The sequence below is a fragment of the Pseudophryne corroboree genome, chromosome 12, assembly GCF_028390025.1.
Source record: "Pseudophryne corroboree isolate aPseCor3 chromosome 12, aPseCor3.hap2, whole genome shotgun sequence".
Classification (NCBI taxonomy): domain Eukaryota; kingdom Metazoa; phylum Chordata; class Amphibia; order Anura; family Myobatrachidae; genus Pseudophryne; species Pseudophryne corroboree.
The window spans coordinates 26,129,175-26,154,785 of record NC_086455.1 but is presented as its reverse complement, the minus strand read 5'-3'; the positions used below and the strand labels follow the sequence as shown (position 1 = coordinate 26,154,785).

General features: G+C 47.9%; 1 protein-coding gene across 2 annotated transcripts in view; it reads left to right on the top strand.

The window, feature by feature from the left end:
• The window catches only part of MTHFD1 (methylenetetrahydrofolate dehydrogenase, cyclohydrolase and formyltetrahydrofolate synthetase 1), a 168,981-nt gene that overhangs the window by 117,939 nt on the left and 25,431 nt on the right, over window positions 1-25,611 (top strand). For both annotated transcript variants that reach the window (XM_063947235.1, XM_063947236.1), the window contains 9 exons: window positions 2,670-2,810; window positions 3,863-3,931; window positions 4,112-4,223; window positions 4,312-4,451; window positions 4,811-4,852; window positions 9,802-9,902; window positions 10,629-10,806; window positions 10,920-11,027; window positions 12,942-13,094. In XM_063947235.1, the coding sequence (XP_063803305.1) occupies window positions 2,670-2,810; window positions 3,863-3,931; window positions 4,112-4,223; window positions 4,312-4,451; window positions 4,811-4,852; window positions 9,802-9,902; window positions 10,629-10,806; window positions 10,920-11,027; window positions 12,942-13,094 (1,044 nt within the window). The remainder of the gene's footprint in view (window positions 1-2,669; window positions 2,811-3,862; window positions 3,932-4,111; window positions 4,224-4,311; window positions 4,452-4,810; window positions 4,853-9,801; window positions 9,903-10,628; window positions 10,807-10,919; window positions 11,028-12,941; window positions 13,095-25,611) is intronic.

Genomic DNA, 25,611 nt, shown 5'->3' with positions numbered 1-25,611 from the left:
CATAGGGAAGTTTTTCAGCATGATTGTGGACCGTTGGCAAAGACCAAAGGTGGACATGATGGCGTCCCGCTCGAACAAAAAACGGGACAGGTATTCCGCCAGGTCTTGAGACCTTCAGGCGATAGCTGTGGATGTTCTGGTAACACCGTGGGTGTACCAGTCAGTGTATGTGTTCCCTCCTCTGTTTCTCATAACCAAGGTATTGAGAATTATAAGACATAGAGGAGTATGAACTATACTAGTGGCTCCGGATTGGCCAAGAGGGACTTGGTACCCGGAACTTCAAGAGATGCTCACAGAGGACTAAGGGCCTGGGGAGCTAAGAAGGGACTTGCTTCAGCAAGTACCATGTATATTCCAAGACTTACCGCGGCTGCGTGTGACGGCATGGCGGTTGAATGCCGGATCCTGAAGGGAAAAGGCATTCCATAAGAGGTCATACCTACCTTGGTCAAAGCCAGGAAGGAGGTGACCGCACAACGTCATCACCACATGTGGTGAAAATATGTTGCGTGGGTAAGGCCAGGAAGGCTCCACGAAGGAAATTCAACTAGGTCGATTTCTGCACTTCCTGAAAACAGGAGTGTTTTGAGCCTCAAATTGGGGTTCATTAAGATTTAAATTTCGGCCCTGTAGATTTTCTTCCAGAAAAAATTGACTTCAGTTCCTGAAGTCCAGATTGTAAAGGGTGTATTGCATATACAGTTTTTTTGTGCCTCTAGGGGCACCGTGAGATCTCAACATAGTGTTGGGATTCCTTAAAATCATATTGGTTTGAACCGCTCAAATCTGTGGATTTGAAATATCTCACATGGAAAGTGACCATGCTGTTGACCAATATCTCACATGGAAAGTGACCATGTTGTTAGCCCTGGCCTCGGCCAGGCGATTGTCAGAATGGGCGGTTTTGTCTTACAAAAGCCCATATTAAAATTTTCCATTTGAACAGGGCAGAACTGGGACTCGTCTCCAGTTTCTTCCTAAAGGGGTGTCAGCGTTTTCACCTGAAACAACCCATTGTGGTGCCTGCGGCTACTGGGGACTTGGAGGACTCCAAGTTACTAGACGTTGTCAGGGCCCTAAAGATAAATATATATATATATATATATATATATATATATATATATATATATATATATATATATATATATATATATATATATATATATATATATATATAGTTAGGACGGCTGGAGTCAGAAAGTCTGACTTGCTGTTTATATTGTATGCACCCAACAAGTTGGGTGTTTCTGCTTCTAAGCAGTCTATTGCACGCTGGATTTGTAGTACAATTCAGCTTGCACATTCTGTGGCAGGCCTGTCACAGTCGAAATATGTAGATGCCCATTCCACAAGGAAGGTGGCATCATCCTGGGCGGCTGCCCGAGGAGGCTCGGCATTATAACTTTGCCGAGCAGCTACGTGGTCAGGGGAGAACACGTTTGTAAAATTTTACAAATTTGATACTCTGGCTAAAGAGGACCTGGAGTTCTCTCATTCGGTGCTGCAGAGTCATCCGCACTCTCCCGCCCGTTTGGGAGCTTTGGTATAATCCCCATGGTCCTGACGGAGTCCCCAGCATCCACTAGGACGTTAGAGAAAATAAGATTTTACTTACCGATAAATCTATTTCTCGTAGTCCGTAGTGGATGCTGGGCGCCCATCCCAAGTGCGGATTGTCTGCAATGTTTGTACATAGTTATTGTTACAAAAAATCGGGTTATTACTATTGTTGTGAGCCATCTTCTTAGAGGCTACTTCGTTTTGTTATCATACTGTTAACTGGGTTCAGATCACAAGTTGTACGGTGTGATTGGTGTGGCTGGTATGAGTCTTACCCGGGATTCAAGATCCTTCCTTATTGTGTACGCTCGTCCGGGCACAGTACCTAACTGAAGCCTGGAGGAGGGTCATAGGGGGAGGAGCCAGTACACACCATGTGACCTAAAGAGCTTTTTAGATGTGCCCTGTCTCCTGCGGAGCCCGCTATTCCCCATGGTCCTGACGGAGTCCCCAGCATCCACTACGGACTACGAGAAATAGATTTATCGGTAAGTAAAATCTTATTATATTCTGCATATTATGTGTAATCTGTGGGTTTCCATGCATTCCTGGATGTTTTACTGCGTGGAGAAAAGGCTAAATAATAAATATATATATATATATATATATATATATATATATATATATATATATATATATATATATATATATATATATATATCCCATGTGGTGTGATCGGTTGGCTGTGGGGTAAAGCTTGCGGCTAATTTGAATTCCCCCCATATGTCATTTTGTTCTCTTACATATAACTTAATAATAAAGTCACACAGAGTTTATTGCTAAATTACTTGTGCCAGTAATGGGTAAAAGTCCATTTGCTTTGTGCAATCGTTAGATGATGTTTAAAAAACAAGACAAAAACAAAACTGCAGGCATACATGGATACTGATAAAGTTTGGATAGTCGCACAACTTTTTTTTATTTTTTAAAAACTGCAGTAACTTAATTTAACCTGTTGAAGGCGCTGTTATTGATATTTATGTACACAATGTATTTCCAATGAATAAATATCCTTACAGATAGCGTAGCACTACCTAGTTAGAGATACCACCTCTCTGAATGGGATTTACTGAAAATGTTCTGTAATATTTCTGTGTATAACGCAGGCCCAGTTTGACATCTCTGTAGCGAGTGAAATCATGGCTGTCCTCGCTCTGACTGATGGCCTAAATGACATGAGATTACGGCTGGGGAAAATGGTTGTGGCTACAAGTAAACAAGGGAATCCTATCACCACTGAAGACTTGGTAAGACAATGTGGCGTGTGAATAAATTACAGCAAGTTCGTAACATCAACCCGTTACAGCAGTCATGCTACGCGCACGCTATGGTGATTTGGATTTGTTGCAACCACATTTTAAAGAGCAGAGAGAGAGCGTTTATTTCTCTGAGAATGTACAAACTGATGGAGTGATTGCCATTTGGCGTAATGGACAATGTGGGCAATGCCTATGTTGTATATTGCGTCTTGTGCCGTTGGGTGGTACTGGGACTTGGTGGGAATAGACTACTGATTTCTTATGGAGTTCCGCCTGCTGTCAGCACCCTGCTGTAACTGACCTCTAAAGCTGTGTACACACTAGCGATATGTTGCCCGATCCGGCAGATCGAACTGACAAATCGGGCACATCGTATAATGCTACTGCGCACTCCCATGGGTCATTTGCCGGGTTGACAACGGGATGGTCCAGGCAACAGCCAGATACAGGGGAATATGGCAAAGAATGATATATCGCACAATGTATCGTTCTATCGGCCGTGCCATCAGCTGGGTACAAACATTAAGTGTGCACCCAGCTTTAGTGTCAAGTGCATACATACAGGTTCCCTCAGAGGCACCTGGAGCCGCCTGTTCTGGTGGTGTGTGTGTCGTCCGCTCCAACTTCTATGCTGGTCCCTCTGGTTGGCTGCTCCACGCCTCTTTCTGTGACTCTGGACCGCTAGGTAGCGGGCAGAACATTATCTCAGGACACTGGCCTCAAGGCAGGACTGTTGGGGGAGGGATGCGAGTATTAGCGTTAGGTTGCAGACATACAGCTACAGATACCTCACATGTACAAAGCAGGATCTTTAGGAACAGTCATATCTATATAGCTGTCACAAAAAGCCAGGACACAAAGCATCCGAAGGTGTTAGTCATACTCTAGTACAGGACATTTTGTAGGCCTATAGCGTTTTTCTCACACATCTTGACAGGGGTTCATACACAATAGCAGATCCCAATCATATTATAAAGAAAAATTAATTCCTTCTATTAAATAATGCCGTACATAGATAGATCTGCGTCTATTTCCCTCAGGGTGTCAGCGGTGCGCTTGCAGTCCTGATGAAGGATGCTATAAAACCGAATCTGATGCAGACATTGGAGGTAAGCAATGTACCTGTGTACAGTCAGTCTTGTTGGGTCTGTTGCTATGTCTACAGTCTGTCCTGTTGGGTCTGTTGCTATGTCTACAGTTTGTCCTGTTTGGGTCTGTTGCTATGTCTACAGTTTGTCCTGTTGGGTCTGTTGCTGCCATATTAATAGTTGCTGTCTTATCTTTCGCAGGGGAATCCAGTGTTTGTTCATGCTGGACCTTTCGCTAATATTGCTCATGGTAATTCCTCTATCCTGGCTGATAAAATGGCACTGAAACTGGTTGGCCCAGAAGGATTTGTTGGTAAGTAGCTCCTAGCAGCTAGCTGTAGGCCCAATACACCATTACCTATGGAATCATACCCCCAGCAATATGTCCTATTGTCTTGCAGTGACTGAGGCTGGCTTTGGTGCAGATATTGGGATGGAAAAGTTTTTCAATATCAAGTGCAGATACTCTGGTTTGCGCCCTCACGTGGTTGTTCTGGTAGCTACAGTGCGGGCATTAAAGATGCACGGGGGAGGTCCCACGGTGAGCGTTACATGTTTCTATAGCTCTAGTGGAAATACTTTTATTACTGTAGAGCTTACATTTGCTATTAGAAGGCTGACCTTATATTTTAAGATGCTCCTTTTTTAATACATAATAGTGTGATTATTGATGCCTCTTTAGAAATTCACAAACCTCTCATATTAAGACATATAAACTGATCTTTTTGATTTGTTACATAGTGGGTTCAGTAATTATGGTTATCATTGTGTACAATCAAGATTTCATTGAGAGATGTTAAGTAAACCTTCGGATTTGCTGTCAGTGAGCCGTAGACTCTACACTGCTGGTAGATACAGAATATAATTGACATGAATACATTCTTTCATCCCTCTCTCCAGGTGACTGCTGGGGTGCCTTTACCAAAGGAATATACTGAGGAGGTGAGACTATAAGCACAATAGATGTTTTGTATGGGTTATGGTCCATTCCCAGCTTATAAATAGACCAGCTCAGGGAGCCTGACTGAAAAGCATTCCAGCTGCTGTGGTTTCTTTCACTCAAACTATAATCATATTCGTTTTGTGTGACCGAGTGAAGTGTAAAGTGATCTATAATAGGCTTTGCGGTCTTCACCTGCTCTAAGATAAAAATCACCAGTGTATGTAACTCCCAGCAGTTAGACGTGAGAAATCAGGACAGAATAAACCCTGAGCGCCACCCACTTCTATGCAAGCTGCACCTCTATCAAGGTTCGTTACTTGGGAATGTAAGAATTGTAGCACTGTGTGGGCCACAGTGGTGTATTATCTATAATGGCGAAGCGGCCATTTTCCTGGTGATTTGCGCATGCGCAGTAGAGACGTCCCTGAGCCTTGTTCCCGGAGGCCAGCGCATATGCAGTAAACTCGGGCACAAAGCCAGCTGCCGGAGAGAAGAGGGGCCCACACGGAACCTGAACACAGGTTAAACTGCCCCTGGTGGGCCATAAAACTATTACAGGTTAGTGTGCCTGTAATCCTGTGTGAGTGAAATACACAAACATTTCCAATGCCCAGTGCAGGCACTTGGGGACCTCGAGGCTCTGTAGTAATCTTTATCTGCACATTGGGTGGATGGGGGAGATGTACTAAGCCTTAGAGAGATAAAGTACCAGCCAATCAGCTCCTATCTGCCAAGTCACAGGCTGTGCTTGAAAAATGACAGCTGATTGGTTGGTGCTTTATCTCTGTCTACTTTATTTCTCTCCATGGCTGAGTACATTTGCCCCTGGGACTGGTTCTTGGGAGTTTAACAAAAAAAGAAAGTAATTGTGCACCTGGACAAACCATGTTACAATGCAAGGGCTGCAATATGTTTTATTATTTTTGCATGCAGGGTAGATACTGGCTAGTTTTGCATGTAGCCCACAAATGCTGGGCAGCTTAATTTTTACACTGCAATCTGGTTTTCAGTTTGGCTTCGCCCCTCTCACATCTAACTCGCCCCTCTCACATCTAACTCGCCCCTCTCACTTCTAACTCGCCCCTCTCACATCTAACTCGCCCCTCTCACTTCTACCTCGCCCCTCTCACTTCTAACTCGCCCCTCTCACTTCTAACTCGCCCCTCTCACTTCTAACTCGCCCCTCTCACTTCTAACTCGCCCCTCTCACTTCTAACTCGCCCCTCTCACTTCTAACTCGCCCCTCTCACTTCTAACTCGCCCCTCTCACTTCTAACTCGCCCCTCTCACTTCTAACTTAACTCCGCCCCTCTCACATCTAACTCGCCCTGCACACGTTGCATCTGCCCCACCTGCAGTACAGCAACATGCTTTTATCAAGAGGCAAAGTTACTTTTGTTTTTTTTACTTTGCTCCCACATACAAATCGGCCCCATTATCCGCGTTTACGGTATGGAAAGCCTTGATTATTTTACAGATGCGTCCAGAAACGAGCATAGATCATTACCTAAACACCTACACTGCATTGTAATGTTGGTTCAGCACATGCATTGTCTCCCTTGTGCGAAGTGTTTGTGTATTGCTGTTGCATTGCATGGTATGGTATACATGCGTGAATAAAGTTTATCGGGACCTAGAAAGCTCCATACACTCCCGACAAGGAGCCTCTGTAACAGTTGTTTGTGTCTCATCCGTGTCCTTCACAGACAGCTGAAATGTGATAGCAGTCAGACTTTACCACAAACAAAGATTAGCACGTCGCACACACACACTGGACCATTTACAGGCTCTCGTTCTGAATTATTCTCTAATAATATTGTAGTTTAAGAGACTTGTTGAAGATTATATGATTTATAGCACCTTGAGACACTTTTGGATGTGTGAAGGAAATGTGCCAAGAACATATTTCCATGTGCAACAAACTGCTTGAATAATACACCTCTGCCTTCTTACAGTGTAGCCGTCGCCTGCGCGCAGTGCTCACGTGAAGTGCGTCATGACTCACTGAGGGCATTAATGATTGACAGGCTGTGTACTCATTCACTGTGATTTAGACAACAGGTTCCGTTTTAAAGATTATTATTAGAAACATTTGTGTAGGGCCAATCTATTTTATTTTTACCGCTATTGAGAAGTAATGCTCCTCACATTATTCCACTGAGCCCCACGCACTCCGGTCCACTTGCTCAGTTTCCGGCTGCTGGTGAGCAGTTAAGGTTAAGCTGCTGGGGGGAGGATTAGGCTGCAGGGATGGGGGGGGTTAGGGTCAGGCTGCAGGTGGGGAGTGGTTAAGGTCAGGCTGCAGGGGTGGGGGAGGTTAGGGTCAGGCTGTAGGTGGGAGTGGTTAAGGTTAGGCTGCAGGGATGGGGGAGGTTAGGGTCAGGCTGCAGGTGAGAAGTGGTTAAGGTCAGGCTGCAGGTGGGGAGTGGTTAAGGTCAGGCTGCAGGGGTGGGGGAGGTTAGGGTCAGGCTGCAGGTGGGGAGTGGTTAAGGTCCGGCTGCAGGGGTGGGGGAGGTTAGGGTCAGGCTGCAGGTGGGGAGTGGTTAAGGTCCGGCTGCAGGGGTGGGGGAGGTTAGGGTCAGGCTGCAGGTGGGGAGTGGTTAAGGTTAGGCTGCAGGTATGGGGGAGGTTAGGGTCAGGCTGCAGGTGGGGAGTGGTTAAGGTTAGGCTGCAGGTGTGGGGGAGGTTAGGGTCAGGCTGCAGGTGGGGAGTGGTTAAGGTTAGGCTGCAGGTATGGGGGAGGTTAGAGCTGGCAGCAGGTGGGGAGTGGTTAAGGTTAGGCTTCTGGGGGGAGCAGTTAGGGTCAGGTGGGGGGGCGGTTAAGGTTAAGCTGCTGGGGGGGGGGGGCAGTTAATGTGAGGCTGTTGGGGGGAGCAGTTAGGGTTAGGCAGGGGGAACGGTAGGGCTTATACTCGAGTCAACGGCTGCAGCAGACGCCGTGGGCTGTGTGGGCGTCCGCTGCAGCCAGCTCCAGGGACAGACACTAGAGGTCATTATTGACCTCTAGTGTCTGTGCGGCGCTGCTATGGGAGAGACGTCATGACGTCTCTCCCATAGAGATGATCGGGTGCCGGGAAGCCAGACGGAGCGGCGGCCAGGCGGAGCGGAGCAGCGCAGCAGCAGAAGAAGTGGTCGGGAAGCAGGAGCGGGGCAGTTGTAAGTATTGTTTTTGTGTGTGTTTGTAAGCGGCGACAGGGGCACAGCAACAGGGGGCAAAGAAAGAGGGGGCACAACTACTGGGGGCAAAGAAAGGGGGCACAACTACTGGGGGCAAAGAAAGGGGGCACAACTACTGGGGGCAAAGAAAGGGGGCACAACTACTGGGGGCAAAGAAAGAGGGGTCATAACTACTGGGGGCAATGAAAGAGGGGGTACAACTACTGGGGGCAAAGAAAGAGAGGGCATAACTACTGGGGGCAATGAAAGAGGGGGCACAACTACTGGGGGCAAAGAAAGGGGGCACAACTACTGGGGGCAAAGAAAGGGGGCATAACTACTGGGGGCAAAGAAAGGGGGCACAACTACTGGGGGCAAAGAAAGAGGGGTCATAACTACTGGGGGCAATGAAAGAGGGGGCACAACTACCGGGGGCAAAGAAAGAGAGGGCATAACTACCGGGGGCAATGAAAGAGGGGGCACAACTACTGGGGGCAAAGAAGGGGCATAACTACTGGGGGCAAAGCAACGGGGGCATGTTTTTATCTGGCACTGTGGGGGGATATCTGTCACTGGGGGTATATGTGGCACTGGGGGCACAACCCTAGCAACAAGCATTACCCCCTGGCAACAAGCATAACACCTATCGCATGAAACCCCTGGCAACGAGCATGACACCCTGAGCATGAAAACCCCTGGCATCGTGCATTTCCCACCCTAGGCTTATACTCGAGTCAGTAATTTTTTTCCATTTTTTTGTGGTAGAATTAGGTGCCTCGGCTTATATTCGGGTCGACTTATACTCGAGTATATACGGTACTTACTGGGATGTGTCGGTATTCTGGCCATTGGGACCCTGCTGTCGGTCTTCTGTCGGTATTTAGTACCCAACCCCTGCAATGGACTGGAGGGGGGGATGAGGATGTATTGTAGCGGCACGTGTCTCTTACCGAGGCAAAGTGGGGAGCCACTCCGACATGATGTGTGGTCATCTTGTCTTCCAGCGATCCATGCCTCAGACCACAGCCTAGTGCTCGCTGTGTCTCTCTGTGCGGCCGGCTCCACAGCGCATGTGTGGGATGCCGCTACTCATGCGAGATCTCACATGTAGCCAGGAGCCGGCACCCAGCACAGCCAGGGACCGCTCTGTCCCTGCTGTGGAGATAGAGCATTGACACCTGCTGCTGTCAAAATCGATAACTGCAGGTGTCGTAACAGTCAGCGCCATTGGCCTGCGTGTCAGCAAGCTATCTAAAAAATGTCACTGGGCACACAGCACTGCTATCATACATATGGGGGGGGGGGGGGGGGGTACCCCTCATAACGACCATTAATACATTTACCCCTGAGTCCAAGAAGAGACCCCCACAATTTGAATAAGGGTTACTTTTAAAAAAAATATAGGCCCAGATTTATCAAGCCTTGGAGAGTGATAAATTGCACGGTGATAAAGTACCAACCAATCAGCTCCTAACTGTCATTTTTCAAACACAGCCTGTGACATGGAATTTAGGAGCTGATTGGTTGGTTCTTTATCACTGTGCAATTTATCACTCTCCAAGACTTGATAATTGGGGGCTATAGATACCAAAAAAAATGGGTCACAGCATCCCTGACTGTCTGCAAGATCCTGCTGACTCCTAGATTTGACTGACGTACACTCCAGTGTTAAATGATGGTCATCCCCCCATCCCCCCCCCCCCCCCCCCCTTGGCTTTTGACGATCTGTCTGTCATGCAGCTTATGTAATACACTGATAGGTAACACTTGATCTGATTTGCATATTTCTTAGAACCTGGAGTTGTTGGAGAAAGGCTGCAGCAACCTCAATAAACAGATTCAGAATGCCACTATGTTTGGTGTCCCCGTGGTGGTAGCAGTTAATGCTTTCAAGTAAGGAGTTCTGGGAGTTTGGTCCAATCCATTCATTGTAGTTTCTTATCAGTGTCCCAGGACTGAGGGTTTAGTTTATTGTGTGATGTGTGCTTTATCTGTATATCAATCTGTATATTACTTGCATGCTGATTATCTCTTCATAGAGAAATATGACAAACATCCACAAGTAGTGTCACCAGCGCCACCACTAGCCTCAATACACCATCCAGCGCGTGACGCGCCTGGTGTGAGTGAGCGGCCAGGTCCTGTGCAGCTCTGCTAACATCTCGCATCTTTTTTTTTTTTTTTTTTCCTGAAAATGCTAAATCATAACGCAATGCGACTAGACGCATGAGGAGGCTGTGCTGATTAAAATAAATATATATATATATATAATCCATGGATGTGACCTCATACACTATTGGCACAGTCTCGCCAAGCAGCTATTCTCAGCGTGCCAGGTCCCGTACAACTTGTGGCGAGCGTCTTTTTTGCCGTAATGTGCGTCTTAGTCACAATGTGATTTAACAAAACTGCTTCCCGAGACTGCGTTGATTAATTTCATATGTGACGCTTTTTTTTTACATCCAGTTCCGCTGTGCTTCATCTGTGACTTTGAACATGCTTAAAACAAATCCCTGTGCGGTTGAAGTCACAGCCCGGCATCTGATAAATTGATTTAATAATCCTAATCATACATGTTGTGTGTTTCTGCGCTTCTTACGAACGTCGTATTACCCACAGAACTGACACACAGAGTGAGCTGGAACTGGTCTGTCGTCTCGCTAAGGAGGCCGGAGCGTTTGATGCTGTGAAATGCAGTCACTGGGCAGAAGGAGGGAAGGGAGCTGTGGCGTTGGCGCAGGCAGTACAGACTGCATCCCAGGCTCCCAGCGACTTTAAGTTACTGTACAACGTGGAGGTAACACGAGCCTGGTGACCTTGCTGTTACATATTCCCCGTTTATTGTAAGCCGTTTAATAGGATGGTTCTCAGAAAATAAATCACATTTTTCTTTTTTCTTTTCCTGTCTAGCTGCCTATTGCTGATAAGATCAGGATTATTGCCCAGAAAATATATGGGGCAGATGACATTGAACTTCTCCCAGAGGCTCAGAAAAAGGCTGAATTATACACGAAACAGGTGCGTTACGTGGTTTATCGCATCCATGATATTCACACAACGCCAAATAAACCAATATGTATACACGACCTATACCGTAGGGGTAAATGTATTAATGTTCCTGTTTTGTCCGTTATGTGTGGACTCACTTTACCTCCGGATCACGGTTAAGCGCGTCCACACGTCGGCAAAATGGATGACACCTGCTCATGCCAATGTTGGGAGGGTGTTAAATCATCCTTGTGATGTCCGCTCTCCCAGTATCGGCAGCTCTTACCGGCATTCCTGTGTTTAAAGCGCATGCGTCTACTCTGCACGTCCCAGCGGTCGCTGTCACTCCCCCCGGCCATCCGCGAGATCTCACCTGTAGCCGGCAGCTGCCACAGCTGGGGACAGCACTGTTCCTGGCTGTGGTGTGTGGGCTTCGACACCTGCAGCTGTCGATAGCAATATAGCTGCAGGCGTCGGAAGTGACCATACATAAATTGCCCCTCGCATATCGGTGTGCTATCTTTTAGACAGCAGCGCCGATATATACACACAGCGCCCCTGTCACTGAGCAAGCACCGCTGCTGTAATACATGGGGGAAAAGCGGTATCGGTGCACATAACGTGCGCTGATACCACTTCTCCCCCATATTGACTTTAAATGCATTTACTCCGCAGCGTGATAGTTACACTGAGTGGATTGAAGCACATAGGCTGGGCCAGTACAGTCACAGCAGCTCAAATTACTGCAGTCTCCTCTCTCTCACCTGCTACGTGTGCAAACTGACTTCAGGCTTTATCGCCTAATAAATAATAATTGTTGTAATTAGTCATTTTCTGTATATGAAGTTCCTTTAATATCTCTGAAAATGTAGATTTTAACTACTGGGACCTCAAGGTCTACCTAGTTGTTTTCATTCCAGGTAACTGGTGGGACGTGGAGCACTCTGGGTTACCCTAATATAGGGGGTCAGTCCAAATTGATCGCTCGCTAGCTACTTTTAGCAGCCGTGCAAACGCATTGTCGCCGCCCACCGGGGAGTGTATTTGCACTTTGCAGAAGTGCGAACGCTTGTGCAGCAGAGCGCCTGCAAAATCATTTTGTGCAAAACAAGACCAGCCCTGTAGTTACTCTTCGCGTGCGTTGATTCTAACAACGGATGTACGACTTTTGACGTCGCACACCTGCCCAGCCACACCTGTGTTTTTCCCGACACGCCTGCGTTTTTCTAAGCACTCCCTGAAAACGGTTGGTTGACACCCAGAAACGCCCACTTTATGTCAATCTTCCTGCTGTCGGCCGTGCTACTGAAAGCTTCGCTAGAACCTGTGCAAAACCACGATGCTCTTTTTACCCGTACGTCACATGTGCGCATTGCGGTGCATGCGCAGATTAGCCGTTTTTTTTCACTGGTCGCTGCGCAGCGAACAACGGCAGCTAGCGATCAACTTGGAATGACCCCCATAATTTCCTGCATACTTAAAACACTTTTTCCTTATAGGGAAGAAAAAAAAAATCCCTTTTTTTTTTTTATAGTGTGGCATTTGCTGGTATAAAAGAAACAACCCTATCATAGACAATCAGTGCCGACCTTGGAAACCAAGCCAGGAAAGTCATAGTGGCATTGAAAAGTGAAAAGCAGAACATTCCGTACAGTATTTTATCTGTAGAAAAGGGAGATATTTCTGATGTTTCCGATGTTGTGTTTTTTTTAGTTTTTGTTCAATTTAAAAAGTATGATAAAATAAACAAAAACAATCCGCTGCACATTATACTACTGTGTATCTACCAAGGTGGTAGCCAGGTCTTTCATGCTTGTACATAAATCAGTAAACCGCTACAGTATTGAATGCAATCTCTGGCATGTCCCACCATCTATATTATACTACTTGTACCTGAGATTAGGCTCAGCAACTAAACTTGTACTCTTTGTTTTGTCATTATAGGGGTTTGCAAATCTACCAATCTGCATGGCTAAGACCCATCTGTCTTTGTCTCATAACCCGGAGCTGAAAGGTGCCCCAAAAGGTTTTGTTCTGCCCATCCGTGACATAAGAGCCAGTGTTGGGGCTGGATTTCTGTACCCGCTAGTAGGAACGGTAAGAGTTAAACAGGAACATCTGTAGGAATTTGTTTGTCCCATAATGGAGCAGACTGAGTTATTCTGCTACAGAACTAGACAAATACAAGTTATGAGGTCACCATGGTAACTCAAACATGCACTATGGCAACCGTCGCTGCCCTTTTCTCCTGTGTGAGGCATAGGCTGCTATAATGTGTGGGCATATATGTGGTTATGTGTTGTGAAAAGCCTAGTAGATGTGTGGGTCGCACTGCTATTCTGTGCCTCGGACTAGTATATTTCGTTGGGAGCACTGGCTACAGCGTTTTACACTCATTTTAATGTCTCTGTAATTCCGCAACTCTTCTTTGCTTTTTATCTACTAGATAAAAGCTACGTAAGAGCTACTCGCTTGCAAACCATCCTTCCTTCTCTGCTGACATCTCACCAAGCTGGTTTCACTCATGGCAGGAACATGGTTCGCAATGTTCGCTTGGCGGTAGCGGCTTTATATTCTTCAACAACTCAGGACCGTTCCAATAATATTTTGTTAAGTTTGGATGCCGAGGGGCGTGGCCTGGAGGCTGAACGGGCAGGCAGTGCTATACATGAGCTCCCAGGGATCTGGGGGTATTACAGCAATAAAACATCCCTTTCACAACTATTGCCCACTGCAAAAGCCCTGTCCTGCCACATTACAGAGGGGGGATAGCGGTGAGCTGGGCTGCAGAGTCGGGGAGCCGGTTTTCTGGCTCCTGCGGATTGCGGCCTACTCACTGCCCCGCAGCCGGGGCCTCGATTTACCCTCGTTCCCCCGCCGTGAGAAGAGACCCCCGGGACGCTGCATTATTGAGCCTGGGCCCTGCGCCTACCTTGCTCCTGCCTTGGGCGTGGACTGAAAGGTGCTGCAGCCCCCGCCGCACGGTGAAGAGACGACCCGAGACCCGCGTGGAGCCAGGCTGTGAGCTCCGGAGTTGCTGCGGCGCCCATATTGCTCACTGGCAGCTGAGGGGAAAGTGGACGGAGACCCGGCGGCGGAGTTCAGCGGCGCACAGAGGTACATCCCCAGCCGCGCCGTCCTAACTGAAGAGACCGCTCTCCCCCCTCCTCCCACCCTCACGATCCCTGCACAGAGGTGCGCATCCCACTGCTGCTGGAGGACTGACCCTCCCTGAATATATAAAGCAGTGCTGCACACCTGGGGACTCTCCCTGCTGCCTCCCGACTCCTGCAGCAGCCCAAACGATTTCTCCCTGGTAAAAACCCATCTTATCGTTTTAAGCTACCACTCCGGGCGCTGATAGCATTATACTCTGACCAGTGCGGTCCGGATTTACGGGAACCCTGCTCCCTTGCCCCGTGCTAAATTGGGGGTCCTACTGGGGTCACATTACCCCCCCCTACCCCGGAGAAAAGATAATTAGGAAGCTTGCTCCCGCTTCCATTCACCATTCACCAATACTCTCTACGTCCGTAGAGACCGTTTAGCCTCTAGATTTCTCCTCCTTGCTGATTGGCGCCTAACATCGCCATGCATTGCCCTGGACTCTTGTTCTCTACTACTCTACCCGAGGCCACCTGATGGCCATCTGAGACCAGGCCACGGGGGAATGACCGCTCCTTAGGAGCCATGTTGCTGTATGTTTTCTGCTGATCCTGACACATCTTGAACTACTTGCAAAACATCCTCTTCACTGTCCCCTTCCGGAATATGCGACGTGCCTCGAAATCCTCTAGACGGAGCAAAAACAACCAACCTCGAAAAGTCACGAGGTCCCAAGCGGACCTGAGGCCTTTCCTTCATCCCACGACCTCCCCGCAGATGGAGAACCGTTCCTCCCCCCGCTCCCCGACCTCCCCCTCTGCTTCCTCGACCTCGAACCCAGCAGATGAGATGGCTGACCCTACGTCAGCTGGTGGTCGCGATCTCCGGGAAATTCTAACCTTCATGGGGTACCTTCCCACAAAGCAAGACCTTCAAGACACTATTAGGAACGAACTCGCCTCCATCAAAGGCGACATCTCACAACTGTCTGACCGCATGGTAACCCTGGAAGATGACCAAGAAGCCAGCGCTTCCTGTATGTCCCAGCTGAGGGACTCTGTCCTTGCTCAGTCCAAGGAAATCCGGGCTTTACAGTCCAGAATGACGGATATTGACAACAGGGGCAGACGGAATAACATTCGAGTCCGTGGTCTCCCAGAGGAAGTTCCCCAATCTGGGTTAGTGGACGCTCTATCCAAGATATTCAACGAACTCTTGGGAAAGAATTCGGATAACGTCATCACTTTCGACAGAGCCCTTAGACCGAGGGGCCTCGCCACTGACCGGCCTTGCGACGTCATTTGCCGGCTCCATTACTTCGCCCAGAAGGAGGAGATCATGTTCAAAGCCAGGCAACTTGATGGTATCGACTTCAATGGCTGCACTATAAGCCTCTATCAAGATCTTTCTTGGTACACACTCCAGCAGCGGAAATCCCTGAAGTCCCTGACGGACGAACTGCGGAAACGTCAGCTCCGCTACCGTTGGGGTTTTCCTTTTAACCTCCAAGCCTGTTCATCCGGGAAATGGTACACCCTATCTTCCCACGCAGGCCTCACCCCGTTCTGCACCTCACTAGGCTTACCTCTATTGTTCATTCCGGATTGGGAGTTTCCTCTTCAAGATATTCCTCCCCCTAAGCGGGCTCCTAACGTGCAACCATGGCAAGAGGTTCGAGGCACTGGGAGGAGATCCCAGTCAACTACATCTCCCTCCAAAACCGACTTGCTGTAACGGACCCATCTGATTGATATCGTTATCCCTGCTCCCATTTTTTTTTTTTTCCTCCTCCAGAAATTCTTGCTGTTAACGCACTGTTGGAGGGTATTTTTCTTTCTCGAAGGGTCCACACTCATGTTAAATGTCACCTCCTAGCTGTTTACGGAGGTTATTGATAAATGGTTAATATCCTTGCTCATGCTGACCGGTGAGGGGAGGGGGCTGCGGACTTGCCCGTTGCCCTTCTCCCCTCTCTGGTCCCCTCTTTGTACTGTAGGATCTTTTCCTCTCCTTTCTCTTGTGTCAGTTTAAACATGTTATTGTTATCATGGTTCCGGCTGCGGTTCACCCCCATTCCCCCATACAATACCCGCCTTTGGCTATATGCCGGTAGGGAGACTGACGGTGTTACGGTTCAGTCTCTTTCCTGCGGGTCTTTTGCTGATGTTATTACATTGTTTTTGTACTCCTTTCTTTTTTATCTCTTTTTCCATGCTTGTTCTTCCTTCTCCCTCCTCCTCCTCCTCCCTCCACTTAACGGTTTTTAGGAACGTATTCTACTTCATTCCACCATGAGTGCCCCGGGGAAGATTAAAGTGCTGTCCCTCAATGCACGAGGTCTCAACTCGCCGGAGAAGAGATCTATCCTTCTACGTCTGTTAAGATCTGAAAGAGTAGATGTTGCATTAGTGCAGGAGACCCATTTTAAGGCTGGAATTCGCAACCCCTCTATTACCAATCACTACTTTCCCGTAGCGTTCTACTGTAACACCCCAGGTAGCAAATCCAAGGTAGTGGCTGTTGTTTTTTCCAGGGACTTGCATGTCTCGGACGTTGTCATACACGGTGGTACCGGGTAGGTTCCTTATTTTGACTTGCAAGATCTTTGAGCAAACGTTCACTTTTGCAGTGATTTAAGCCCCGAACCAGGCCCAACTGTCTTTCTTTAATACCTACCTCCCGAGGTTAGATTCTCTGGTACAAGGCGTCACGGTTCTAGGTGGTGATTTCAATTGGACATTGGACCCCAGTACTGATACCTCATCCCAAACCTCTAGATTTGATGCATCTAAATATCGCCGTGTTAAACACCTACTTCACACACAACAACTAGCTGACTCCTGGAGAACCCTTAACCCCTCAGGACGTGACTACTCCTTTTATTCACACCCTCACCGGGTTTACTCCCGCATTGATTATTTACTCCTTAGCCATAGACATCTCCCGCTTCTTATAGATGCCACTATTGGCTCTATCACATGGTCTGATCATGCCCCGGTAACTGACTTTGGCCCTCCCTCACGGTTCCCATAAACAATGGACCTGGAGACTCAATGAGACTCTTCTATATGACACACTCTGTAAAGATGCCTTAGACAAGACCCTAGACGACTATATTGCCACGAATGTAACAGACGATGTTTCCCACCTCATCGTGTGGGAGGCACATAAATGTGTCCTTCGCGGTAAGTTGATACAACTGGACACCCACAAAAAGAAACAGAGGCAGGCTCTGATCTCAGGACTTCTACTTAAAATTCACACCCTCGAGACATCCCACAAAGTATCGCTGTCAGATGTGACCCTAGTAGAGCTATCGGAAGCCCGCTCTCAGCTGAATAAACTCCTTTCTAACAATATAATCCATTCCATCCGTAAATGTAAACAGAAATACTATCAATGGGGCAATAAGCCTGGCCGAGTCCTGGCTCATGCTATACGAGCCCAACACTCGGCTTCATTTGTTGGCTCGGTGAAGGACGCCAGAGGTACCCCCAAATTTAAATCACCTGAGTTTGGGGCTTGCTTCGCGCAATTCTACACCTTGCTTTATAATCTAGAGAACACTTCCCCTGCTGTAGACCCCCACCTCTCACTCCAAAAAATAAGGGACTATCTGAGGTCCATTAATTACCCTGTTCTCCCGCCCTCAAAGCTTAATATATTAGAAGCCCCTTTCACAACCCAAGAGATAGACCAGGCCATCTCCTCTATGCCATCGGGGAAAAGTCCTGGCCCTGACGGTTTCACTATCGCATACTATAAGGTGTTTAAAGGTAGATTGCTCCCACTTCTCCTTCGTGCATTTAACTCAATTACATCTGGCTCGCACTTCTCCCGTGACTCACTGGAGGCCCACGTGTCGGTGATACCGAAACAGAGCAAAGACCCTTCGGTCTGCTCCAGCTACAGACCCATCTCCCTTCTCAACGTAGATCTTAAAATCTACGCGAAGATCTTGGCGAACAGACTAAGTGTGCTGATCCCTCTCCTGGTTCACAATGACCAGGTGGGTTTTGTGTTGGGCCGGGAGGCCAAAGACAACACCACCAAAATCCTCAATCTCATCCATTTAGCATCCCACAATACTACCCCTACTATTCTACTCTCTACCGATGCCGAAAAGGCATTTGATAGGGTCAGTTGGAAATTTATGGAATCCATCTTGGAGCATATAGGCTTAGGTCCTAATGCACTCACCTGGATTATGGCCCTGTACGACTCCCCGACGGCAAGGGTCCGCGTAAACGGCACCCTGTCGGACCCATTCACCATAAACAACGGTACCAGGCAGGGCTGCCCATTATCTCCTTTGATCTTCGTGCTATGTATCGAGGCATTGGCCAGGTCTATTCGGGCCAATCAAGCCATTAAAGGTTTCACCGTGGGCGATGGTGAATATAAGCTAGCCTTATTTGCAGACGACCTCCTGGCCATAGTATCGCCCCCCACCGACTCCCTTCCACACCTAATGAAAGAACTAGATCTATTTGGACACCTTTCCAACTTTAAAATTAATTATAAAAAATCTAGTGCTCTTAACATATCCGCCCCTGTAGACTCCGTCACGGCCCTTAAACGCTCTTTCCCTTTTTCGTGGCAATCTTCCCACATAACATACTTCGGTGTTAAGTTAAGCGCCAACGAATCCCAGTTGTTCCCACTGAATTATTTGCCCCTAATGCAAACGATTCGGAACAATTACTCCAGATGGAATATGAAATTTTTATCCTGGTTCGGGAGGATAAACATAGTTAAGATGAACACCCTCCCTAAATTATTATATTTAATGCAGACCCTCCCGATTCACATCCCAGAGACCTGGTTCCGATCTATTTCACTCTTGATTCAGCAGTTTGTCTGGCAACGGAGGAGGCCTAGGATTAGTCGCTCCCAGTTGACAAAACCGATTGTGAGTGACGGCCTTCAGCTTCCCGATATAAAAAATTACTACCATGCCATCCTATTGAGTAGAATTATAGACTGGACGAGAAACCGTGAGCTTAAACAATGGGTGAAGCTGGAGGGCCTGTACGTACAACAATTCCCAGAAATATTTCCTTGGCTCCCCTCCCCCCCCAAACTGCTCATCCCCCACCCTACCATAACTCCTACACTTGCTGCCTGGAAATCCCTGCGCACATTACCTTACATCTCTTCTAAATTCGGCCCCTTGACGTCCTTTCTGGCCAAACCTGAATTTGCTCCGGGTGTCAACCCTGCCCACTTCTCACACTGGGCATCAACAGGTTTGTTCAGGGTCGGCCAGATGGTATCACCAACTGGAGTCAAACAGTTCTCAGACCTGAGGGCATAGTGGGACATCCCCCAACAGGACTTTTGGAAATTCCTGCAAATAAGACCCTTTTTGATAACTAGCTCTAGACTCCAGAACGCCGCCAGAGAGATGACCCTCTTTGAGAAACTCTGTGTTGCCGTTCTTGACCCGACCCACACTATTTCTTTTTCATCCACTAGGGGTCACTGGAGTACTCTTGGGATATGGACGGCTTAGCAGAAACAAAGGCACTGAATATTTAAATTTAGAACTCTCCACCCCTCCATATCCCAGAGTACCTCAGTGTACGACCTCAGTGTTTTTTCCGTGCTCAAAGCACTAACAACGGCTTGTGGGAGTTCCCACACTTTGTGGAAGATTTTATTAATTTTTCATTTTTACTTTTTCATTTTTCATTTTACACTTCCCTTCCCAGTTTCTATAAAAACATGGGTCCGGGATGGTGCCGCTGCAAGGCAGCGCATGGCGTGTCGGTCCTCACAAAGAGCACCCTCACAGCCACAGGCAGCCCACTGTCTACTGCAGGCTGGACGGAGCTTACAAATAGAAGCCCCGTCGCAGCCATCACCTGAACAGCTGGACGGAGCTTACACATAGAAGCCCCGTCGCAGCCATGATCTGAGAAGCTGGACAGAGCTTTCAGATAGAAGCCCGTCGCAGCATGAAGGAAGTGTCGCAGACCTTTCTACAAAAGGTATGCTGGGGAAACGGGACGGTCAGCGCAGGCTGCCGTCCCGCTGTGTGGGGTCCGTGGGTAAAGCCGACCGCTGTAACGCCAGTGCCCTGTCTGCCGCTCAGACGCTCCACGCTCCGTCCCCCAACAGGCAATTCTTCTTCCCGCACGCCGCCCGCCACAACCGCCAGCGGTGCTCACACAGGGAGACCCGCCGCACAGAGCTTCGATCCGTCAGCGGTGTTTTCAGTAAGATCGGAGTCTCGGACAAAAAGACCCGCGCAGCTTGCCTAGCGACGCCGCGCTCCGGCCAGCCGATCACTGCTGCTCTGGGTCCTTCGCCTCCCTGCAATAAGCTTCCCGGCTCCCCGCTGAGACACAGCGCTACAGGGAGTACAGGGAAGGGGGAGGGAGTGGGGGATCTGGCAGATCACTGCGTGGCTGCAGCTGCCAAATGCTACAAGTGTAATAGGCTGTTGAGTCTATATATATATCTATATTATCTATAGAATTTATTAATAATAGATTATCTATAGAAGATATTAATACATAATAACTGCAGGCAGAGCTTATATTAAATATGACCTGCCTGTGATTGTATTGTAACCTGCATGTGAGTGTATACTAGACTGTGTTTTTATCAGTGTATACTAGACTGTGATTCTCAGTGGCAGCAGGTATTGTACTCCTATGAGTTTCAATGTAAGCATGGCATGGGGGCCATTTTTAATCATGTTTCCTGTTTCTTCCAGTGGTAATTCCAGAACATTCCTACACTACATCTCTACGCCACCGGAGGCGCAGGGGTGTTAGTGGGAAATTTGGTTCAGGTTTCACATAGGCCATGTAAACTGTATTTAGCCATAAATATATATATATATATATATATATATATATATATATATATATATATATATATATATAACGCAATTTAAGTAAACATTTTACTAATTAGTGCAAGTGTCTGTTACTTTGGCTATTGTGGTGTCTGTCTGTAGGGTAAGCCTCCAACACAGACTACATATAAGGTTTACTACAATGGCTGTACATAAATCTACCAAAAATTCTGTTGGTTTGTACGTTTCCACTCCGGAAGCCGTGTCAGTCCTAGATCCTATGTTAAGCATAACTCCGCTCGACAGGAGCGGTAAGATCGGAGTCTCGGAAGTCACTCCGCCAGCTCTAACAAAGGAGTCTCGGTGTTTTCAAAGGTCCAATTTTCCCTTTGGGTACCAAGGTGTTAATTTAACTGGTCTTATAATTTAATCTGACAATTATATGTCAATTCTCACAACGATACCTACAAGTGAGAAGGGTACATTAGACCAGCAGTCAGATAGTGTGGGGTTTTGACAACCATACATTGCTAATAACCAGTAAGTCAGTGTCTCAATTGTTACAGAGACTAAGTAGACTTTAACATCTAATCTGTCGATTTTCATAAACAACAGATCTTCAATGAGTTATTATTTAGAATATCTGACTAACATTTAACCCTATTTACCCGTTTCCACATCTAAATGGGACAATCCGTCATTGGTGAATTCGTCTGTGACAAGGATACATTTGGGTTACTAGACGCTCTATGTATGGAAACAATGACGATCACTGTTAATAAAAAGCTGCAGAGTATCTCGGTAAAGCTTCTGCTGACACCTGTTACCTCGATTCTCGCTTTTCATCGTCGCTAGTTTCACCAAAACAAGGCCAGAAGTTGTTTGGTCCTAAATTTGATATTCAGGCCTCCGGTATCAAAACGAAAATACTTTGGCCGACGTTTAATCCCTTTAGACTTCAGTCTTTTCAAGGCTGTGGTACAAGAACAGTCACGACTGGTAACGCCAGGGTGGTCAACAAGCCAGTGGCTTAACGGCCTCTCAGGCCATCTAGAATTTCCAATTGTGGAAGCGCGCCTTTACACGTTACATTTGCCGGGTTTCCAAACATCCACTCATGGATGTATCCGCTATTTACAGTTTAACATACTGCCTCTGTCGGACGAAACTAGGCGTTTTGCCAGGTGGCCATTCAGTCTCTGCTGGTTTCAGCTGGTTTTATTTCCAGACCTGGTACACCAACAGAGTCAGGGCTATTTATTCCCCTCTGTTTGGGGTAACGAAGCCGGAGGGCTCCGTCGCAGTCTCAATCAGCAAGTCACTTACTACAGTTGCAAATGGTTTTACGGCAGTTACTACTTGCATATTTGGAGCCACAAAATTGCATGATTGCGCTTGATCTTCACAATGTGTATTTACCCATTCACGTTTGGTCACCGCATCACAGGTTCTTGCGTGTTGCAATACGCCACAACCATTAACCATTTTTAGGTTCTACCGTTTGGCCTCTTATCAACGCCTCGTGTATTCACCAAAGTGAGGTTGGTGATGATAGCTCATCTCAGAGCCCTGGCGGTGACCATCGTTCCATACCTACACGATCTGATCATAAGAACTCTGTCTCAACAGAGGTTCCTCTTACTTGCGCTACTAACGTACACCACGGTGGCAGGTCAAGTTCAAAAACAATCGCATCTAATTCCGTCTGAACGACTTCAATTCCTAGGTATGATTATAAATACGGTAAATCAAAGAAATTTACCTACTACACCAGGAAGAACAAATATACCATCTAGTACAATTAGTGCAAAAGCCACGCACACTAGCGGTATATTGGTGTATTCGCTTATTAGGAACAATGATGTGTTTTCAAAGCGCTTTAGTTCCCCGGGTTTCACTCGCGTTTCCCACAGGGGGCCGAGGGTGTATATACTCTGGACGAGAGTCTCAGAGGTTGAGGAGTTGTAGTTAAAAAGGTCAGCGACAGGGGTTCTAAAACGGATCACGACAGATTGCTGTCTATAAATGTCCTGGAACTCCGTGCAATTTACAATGCACTACTTGCTTCGCTTTCAGTCTGTCCAAGTGCAGTCAGACAACGCAACGGGAGTTGCATACACAACAACCAGGGAGGACCGAGAAGCCGCATGGCAATGCGGAAGGTAGCTCGAATCCTCAATTGCCCAGAACACCATTAGGTGATGTTGTCGACGGGGTTCATTCCGGGAGTGGACATCTGTTAGACAGATGATTTCACCCGTCGGGATTTTCATCCAGGAAACTGGGCATTAAATCCAAAGGTGTTTCACATGTGGATCCACAGGGGGGGTTACCCTCAGGTGTACATGATGGCATCTCGCCACAATTACAAACGCTCAGTATGTGTACAGAACGACAGATCACAAGGGCAGTGGCGGGGGAGGCTCTCACATTCGTGTGGTCATACAGCCTCGTGTATCTGGCTCCACCGTTTTCCGCTGCTCTCTCCGTTGCTAAAACGGATCATAAGACCGTTACGTCACAGTCATACTAGTGATATCTCATGGGGTTCGGAGAGCTTGCTTCTCGAATCTCCAAGGAATACTCGCACACGATCTTTGCCCGCTCATAATACGTCCAACCTGTTACAACAGGGACCGTTCTTTTACCCCTATTTACCTATGTACCGCGGCTGCGGTTGACGGGGTGGTGGTTCAGACGCCCTCTTAAGGAAAGATATAGGGCATTACAATATTGGTTATACCAACCATGTTACGAGGGCATTACAGTATTGGTTATACCAACCATGTTACGAACTAGGAAGCCGCTTACGGCAGCTCATTATTGCAAAATTTGGTGTGCCTATATAGGTGGGTGTGAGGCTCGGAAGTTTCCGACATCATCTTTCAAGTTACCCGTATTCTGTTATGTTACAGACGGGGTGGGATGGAGAACTGCGTTTATCTGCACTAAGGGTGCAGGTATCTGTGTAGTCAATTTATTTTCAAAGACTTTTGACTCTATTGCGTCGGTACACACCTTTCTACAAGGTGTCATCAAAGTGCAGCCTCCATTTATCCCACCTACAGCGCCATGCGACTTGAAGCTGGGTTCAGATTTCTTACAGTTTTCATATTTTGAACCCTTACAACAAATGGGGATTAAGTTTCTCACTTGGAAAACGTTTTTCTTCTAGCCTTAGCTTCGGCAAGGGTTTTGTTTTCACATTTGGGTGCCTTGTATTCCAAGCCACCGTATTTGGGTTTTCTCATAACAAAGCAGAACTTCGGACGAATTCCGATTTCTTATTTTTCACATCAATAAACCAATAGTGGTTCCTGTGTTAACAGCACATTCTAGAATTCTGAATGTGGTACACGCATTACGCGTCTATATGTCCCGAACGTCTACAGTTCGTAATACGGATACGTTGTTTGTTCTCTATGATGCTGCCAACTGGGGTTAGCCAGTTTCTCAGCAGACATTATCCAGTTGGATAAAAATGACTACAAGTCGGGGGGCGTGGTCTGGGTGCTGAAGGAGACAGACGTGCCTAGTGTGAGCTCCTGAGAACCATAGCCCAAACTGCTCTTTTTTCCAGCCTTCTGCACCTCCCAAGCCTCAATATTCTCACTGCCGCCCTCCCTGCACCCCTGGCTGGGACCCCTGAAGTGCCGCGGAATCGGGGAGCAGTTTTAACTGCTCCCGCGGATTGCGGCCTACGGGGCTAGAAGAAGCCGGGACCTCGAGTTGGGCCTTAGGCCGGAAGCGGCTCCGAGACCCGCTACACGGGCCGCAGACGTCGCATGGAGCTCCGTCCTATCCACGGACGCTGGCCGTCGGCCGCGACTAGCGGAGCCTCCCTGTCCCGGGCCCCAACAGATGCATACTCGCCCGGCGGAGACCCAGAAACCCGGCGAACGAGACGGCGCGAGAAGACGCCCGGCGGCCATATTGGATGCACCAAAAGACTAAACAGAGGGCCGCACGGACGAGGTGAACGGCCGGACGGCACACACCACACCAGCCAGGTACGTCCCTCGGTGGAGCTGGAGGGGGGTTTGCGCTTCACCCCGGGTCCCCTAAGCCGACTTGCCTGCCGGTCCGGTCCGGCTGCAGAGTGACCGCGGCGGCCATCTTGAAAGAGGGCTATCCCTGCTGAGGGAGCCAGCGTCAGAGGGAGACGGGAGCCGCACTGTCGCTACCACTACTCGCCGACGGTGCGGTGAGGAACTCTCCCCTTTGCTCCCCTGCCTTGTCCACTACCCCTCTCTGCCAGCGGCCTTTTCGCAGGGAACTAAAGCCCACCATCGCCGCAGAACAGAACCAGAGGTGCCTGCGGCCGGAATAGCAGACCCTCCCCTTCCCAGCCAGGGGGTCATTATATTTCTCTATCGTCCTAGTGGATGCTGGGGTTCCTGAAAGGACCATGGGGAATAGCGGCTCCGCAGGAGACAGGGCACAAAAAGTAAAGCTTTAGGATCAGGTGGTGTGCACTGGCTCCTCCCCCTATGACCCTCCTCCAAGCCTCAGTTAGATTTTTGTGCCCGGCCGAGAAGGGTGCAATCTAGGTGGCTCTCCTAAAGAGCTGCTTAGAAAAGTTTAGCTTAGGTTTTTTATTTTACAGTGAGTCCTGCTGGCAACAGGATCACTGCAACGAGGGACTTAGGGGAGAAGAAGTGAACTCACCTGCGTGCAGGATGGATTGGCTTCTTGGCTACT